Genomic DNA, 6,070 nt, shown 5'->3' with positions numbered 1-6,070 from the left:
CCGTCACTTTCGTCTAATAGACGGTCTCATGTATTGTCATGGCATCTTGAGATGATGTAACAGGCAATACATACAATCGTTTGCATTATAAGCTGTCTAATAGTAAGATATAATTCCATAATTTGTGCATAGACAAAAAAATATTGTCAGTTGCATGCTGCGAAGAACTCGTACAATAATGCAAAAGTGGTCTCGTAGTCCTAAATTTTAGCCTATGAGGCGCTTGTCTCGCGAAACAACTACCTTTATGTTTAGGGTGCAGGAAGTTAGTAAATAAAAACCGATGATTCATCATCCAAAAGAATCTGTCGTATATATGAAGACGATATCAATCCCTTTATGTTTACAGTTTCCTTATATTATAGGATGATAGGATCACATTCTACTATATATACAGTTTCCATGTATATATATATGACTATATAATATATATCAATCCTAAATGGTGTTGATGATTGTGGATTTGCAAAGTGACGTCATCATGTACGGATCCGACTACCATATCATGATGGCGGCCGCGGCGCCGCCCAATGGCTCCAAGGCGGTGACCCTCCTGCTCCGCCTGTGCACGTTCGGGCTGGCGCTCGCCTCGGCGGTCGTCATGGCCACCGCGAGCGACTGCACCATCTACGGCGCCGACAGCACTGTCGCCACCACCGTCACCTTCAAGAACTACTCACCCTTCATGTACATATGCACAAGCACCATGCCTGGATCTCATCCCGTCGTCCTAACTTATGCGTGGGTGCATTTACAGCTACTTGGTTGCGTGCAACATCACCGCGGCGATCCTGGAGATGGCGGCGATCTACCTGCAGCTTGTCATCAAGGGCGACAACGAGGAGGAGGCGCCCGTGCTTCCCGGGGTCATCCTGGTCGTCCTCGACGTCGCCGTGCAGGTGCTCCTCTACTCATCGTCGGGTGCGGTGTGAGGGCCATCTGGCGCTCATCAAGCATGTTCTTCGCTACATCTAGGGCACCACTGATCACGGCCTGCATCTCCCAGCCTCAAAGTCCCTGGACATCATCGCCGACTCCGACGGGGACTTGGCAGGCTGCCCGGACACACGGCACTCTACGTTGGGGCTATTGTAGCTACCTTGGTGATGCACTTGTATCCTGGTCCTCCAAGCATCAGCCTACCATTTTGTGCTCCAGTGCCAAGGCGGAGTACAGGGCCGTCGCCAATGCCATGTCTGAGTGCGGCTGACTTCGTCAACTCTTCGTCAACTCGTTGGCGTTTCTTATGCTCAATAGGATATGGATTCCGCAAGCGCACTAAATCACCGCTGTAGCATTTCACCTTGGAGTATTCCAGGGTATCGTAATTTTCCTCAGGGAAGTACTATGGATAAAGAGTATCGAAGAATCGAATGACAAACTTTACTAAAGATATCAACCGACTAACTTAGTGGGGGTAAGCCTGATATGATTGGATAAAATAATGGCCAACGATGATCGTCTGACACAGGAGACTCTAATTATTAGAGAGGTGAGCAGCTAGGAGGACAATGAGCGAGAAAGACTCCTAAAACACTTGTAATCTATCGAGCTAGCCTCTCTAGACTAAACCTTGCTTCTAACTAGTTATCGGGAACCTAGAGCTTACTTCGGCGGCTGGAAGTGGAAGGACTTCAGAAAGGGATGAGAGGGGAGTCCAACGGCAACCTGCAACTACTGCTATGAAAACACCCGAACGTGATGGACTACGAGGGACATACAGGGCTATCACCACCTGCCGCCTACCACAACAGTTCTGTGGGGTGGAACACACTTTCTAGCTAATACTAAACTTAGACACCACGTCCGTACTCGGTGTTAGGATTTCTCTTGACGCGTTCAAGAGAAATCTCCCTCAACATAGGGAACTAACTTTAGCCTCCCTAGTCCGGGCGAGAAAACCTGTAAGGTAAGATCCTGATAAACAAGATAGGTACAAAGCCTATGCTAGAGGAATGAACTTTCGCACACAAGCAAGATAACTTGGAAAGGTGAATAAGTGCGGAACGTAAAGTTGACTCTAAAAGATAAAGAAGACAACTTATATTGATAAATGTCAAAGGAAAAGATACAAGAGCTTATACCCGACTTCTGTTGACGACTCCGGAATCCCGAGACAAGCTCGACTCGACTCTAACTCCCAGACTACCTAACCTACTCTAGAAACTAAGAATGAGAGAAGAGAGCTCCTTTTGTGGGTGTCCACAAGTGAGGATTGGGGGGGCCTATTTATACTAGTTAGAAGTCGGTTCTTGGCCGGTAGCTGTAGTTGCACGCAGGGTATTTCTTGGCTTAAACTCCACGCGCAGTAGGGACTTGAGAGGCTGCCAGGTGGGGCCGACCGGCCTACCCTAAGCCGGCCAGCCTGGGGTTGCCACCTCTCGGGCACCACCTTCTCGTGGACTCTTCCGATTGGCTCCTGATGTCGGTGTTCGGTTGCTTAGGACCAACACGTGCAGTTATAGGCCGGCCGGCCTGAGGTAGGCCGGGCGGCCTGCCTCTGGTGCCAGTCAGCCCTCTATTTTGCAGACGTTGCACATCAATGCATGATATTAATCCAGGGAGGTGGATCACCGACATATGGTGAAGTTGATGCTGAATTGTGTGTCCTTTGATTCATGTCCATGCCTTTTGTTTTGATCAAATCAACTTCCAATCCCTTCTCAGGGACATTGTACTCATGTCACGTTGCCCTGGACCGAAATCATGGCACAGTGTGTAGAGGTGCCAGGCCGGCCGGCCTAGGTAAGGCCGGTCGGCCTGGGTTTTCCCCGGTTTTGGTTCATTTTTGGTACATTAGTTCCTACAACCATAACTCATCCAAAACTTGTTGCACTTATTAGAAATTAGTAAAATATGTATGGAACATGGTGTAAAGCTCATGTTATTCCCAAGAAGTTGACGGTCAAAATGGGAAATAATGGCCGTCAACACCCCCCCCCCCCAAGCTTGAACTTTTGCTCGTCCTCGAGCAAAGCTAAGGCAGAGGCTCGGTGGATCAGGAGTTGCATCAATACTCATACCCTTCAGAAACCTTATGCACAACATAATACTCTAACCCATATGTACTTTGAATAAGTTGGCTCATACCTTGGTTTCTGGAGATGGGGCTTACTCGCCTTTCATCCCACGTCTTGGGCGGTTGAGAGATTGAACAACCTTCACCGGAATATTTCCTGCCTCCTGTTCAGGTTCCTATCTCGGAATATTTTGCAAGTTTTCAAAAAGTGGTTCAAGATTCCCCAATGGTACTCTCAAGTCACTCAAGGTGTATGATCCTCACTATGGTCAGAAATTTTTTGACCATCTTCGTCCTAATCTAAGGCTGATATGTGGAGTTTTGGGTAAGAAGAGTTAGCATACCTTGGTTACCTGTGTTGCCGAGCTGAAGAGTGGTTCGCAAGAGGTTGGTACTTGATCAAATCCCAATCTTATGGAAGGTAAAATGTTTTGGGGAGAGGGAGGAAATGGACTCACTCTTAGAACATTTTTGGTCCTTTTATTTTAGCTCCTTATTTCAACTCTCTTGAGTGGAGGTATTGGTCTTGTCTCCCCTTCTTTTTTTTTCATTGCTTCTACTCCAGTCTTTTTTATAAAGAAGATGACCCATACTCCATGAGGATAGAGTTATTGGAAGGGAGCATTGCTTGGATAGACCATTCGAGATGGATAGGTTCACTGTGGAGATTTTGGTTTTTCTTGTGAGGGGAATTGTCTGGTGAAGGTGGATATCAATACCCGAGGTAGGTAATTGATATGCCAGATATTTTGAGGCTAGCAAAACAATGGATACGCAAAGGAGAAAGATCGGTAGATGACAAGTACCTTCCTCGAACGGACTCACCATTCAGCAAAGCTCAAAATAACTCAAGATAGCTTATATCGGTTCATATGATAAAACTTTATGGCTCTGGGTAGTACATGCAAACCAAAGGGGAAATCTTTACCATATTTCATTTTAAACAAAGTCCGAGAGGTTCCCTACAAGAGAAAGCAGTTTCATCCCGATTCGGGCCATCTCAAATCTCACAACAACTTAGACTTGGAAATCAAGCTCATGCTCCCACTCAATCCAGATTTTAGTGGCACTACTTATGTGCCAACTAGTTCAAGTACTAGGAGAGTAGAAAGTTGTACATGAGGTACTTGCAAAGCATGGACAGAGCAATTATTTATCATCTCCATGACAAGGGCTTACACGAATTTCCACACATATGAGTTGGGAGTTTTATTCAAAGCATGAAACATTTTTTTGTGTTTTAATTTATTTATTTATTTTGTTTTTGTTTTTGTTTTTATTTTATTTTATATTTTTACTTTTTTACTTTTTGAATTATTTAAACTAACTATTTTTTTAACACAAGACGAAAGGATAGGTCGGATGACTTACCTAGATACATCGGACCCCCCAAGCTTGAATGAAGCTTAGTAGGTCTGCCATCTTGGCCGATTTTTTTTTGTATGCAGTGTAAAATTAAAAAAAATGCATTTGTGAGAATTTAAACATGCTATGATGAGAAAGGGAAGACTATGCAAGAATATAAACTATCCTATACGCGAATGCAGGAATGGATAACTACCACGTACCTCATGGCAAGGGCTCGAGTTTCTCGTCCTGAGTGAGACTATCCATACTTTGGGTTTGGTCGTCGTCACCAGATGGAGACGTTGGTGGTGACACTTTCTTCTGCCATAGGCAGAGTTACTTCGATCTCTTTCTTCCCAAATTCCAGAAAGAGTTAAATGCACCAGAGGTCTATCAACTTGTAGGGGGGTGTCACTTAGGTCCATCAACTTCAAAATTGCATTTCTAGGTCCATAAACTTGTAATTTGTGTCACTTAGGTTCACGAACTCTGAAAGTTCATTCCTTGGTTCATAAACTTGTAATTTGTGTCACCTAGGTCCATACACCTTCATCTAGCCTTTATGCACTAATATCGCACCAACATGAATCTACACGGTTCCCACACATTGCTGGAGTTTCGTCAGAATGGTGAAATTTGAGCCCCAATTTCAAATCAAGTGCATTGGTGAGTTCTGGAGGTTATATCCAGATATAACCTCGTAATATGGTTGGAGAGTAGGGGTGATTGCTCGAGAAAGATGGAGGTGGTTATAGAGGGACTCAACAACATGTGTACTGTGGTAGGGCATATTATATCCTCCGTGGCGTAGGTGGCCGGTCGGATATGATGGTGCAAGTTGTTGTGGCGAAAATTTTTGTGATGATGTTAGACTTGGGTCAACCTAGAGTGGTTCTCGTTGAGGGGTTGAATGATATTCATGGATAGCTATATCGGGGCGACCTTTAAGGGTCTGTAGCCACACGATTGCTCATGGATGAAGTTCATGAAACCTAAAAATGCACTTTCGGAGTTTATGGACCTAAGTGACACAAATTACAAATTTATGGACCTAAAAATGCAATTTCATAGTTTATGGATCTAAGTGACATGAATTAAAAGTTGATGGATCTAAAAATGCACTTTTGGAGTTCGTGGACCTAAATGTTACAACCTTACAAGTTGGTGGACCTCTGGTGCATTTTACTCTTCCAGAAAATTCCTACGTTGGATATTCCGCTTCACATTCCATTGGTTATACACCTTAATCTCCTCTCGAGTTCGTAGATTCTCCACAAATTCAATGAGGGAATACAGCTTCTCCAGCTCTTTCACGGATTTCTTCCGATTGAATCTTTTGATCTGTGAGCATTTTTCAACCTTTGGTCTGGAACCGAATATCTCCTTCTACCCATTGATGTTGAGTTGGATTACTCCAACTCCCGCATCAATCTATGCATTTGTCATACTCAAGAATGGCCTCCCCAATATGAGAGGGATCGTAGTGTTGACCTCCATGTCGAAAATGACAAAATCAACGGGGACAAAGAAATTTCGTATTTTCACTGGAATATCCTCAGCGATCCCGGCGGGATGATGAATTGATTGGTCTGCTAGCTGCAAACACATGGCAGTAGGAGCAAGCGCATGATGGTTAAGTTTATCATAAATTACCTTTGGCATGGCGCTGATGCTTGCTCGCAGATCACAAAGAGCGTGCTTAAA

At 44.5% G+C, this 6,070-nt stretch overlaps 1 protein-coding gene across 1 annotated transcript; it reads left to right on the top strand.

The window, feature by feature from the left end:
* Window positions 1-508: 508 nt before the first annotated feature.
* LOC120684992 (CASP-like protein 1U2) lies at window positions 509-932 on the top strand. The gene is made up of 2 exons (XM_039966844.1): window positions 509-687; window positions 758-932. The coding sequence occupies exons 1-2, from the start codon at window positions 509-511 to the stop codon at window positions 930-932; spliced, it is 354 nt and encodes a 117-aa protein (XP_039822778.1).
* Window positions 933-6,070: the final 5,138 nt, after the last annotated feature.

Source organism: Panicum virgatum, chromosome 8N (genome assembly GCF_016808335.1).
Source record: "Panicum virgatum strain AP13 chromosome 8N, P.virgatum_v5, whole genome shotgun sequence".
NCBI lineage: Eukaryota > Viridiplantae > Streptophyta > Magnoliopsida > Poales > Poaceae > Panicum > Panicum virgatum.
Note: the sequence above shows the minus strand (reverse complement) of the source record. Positions and strands in the feature narration are given on the sequence as shown.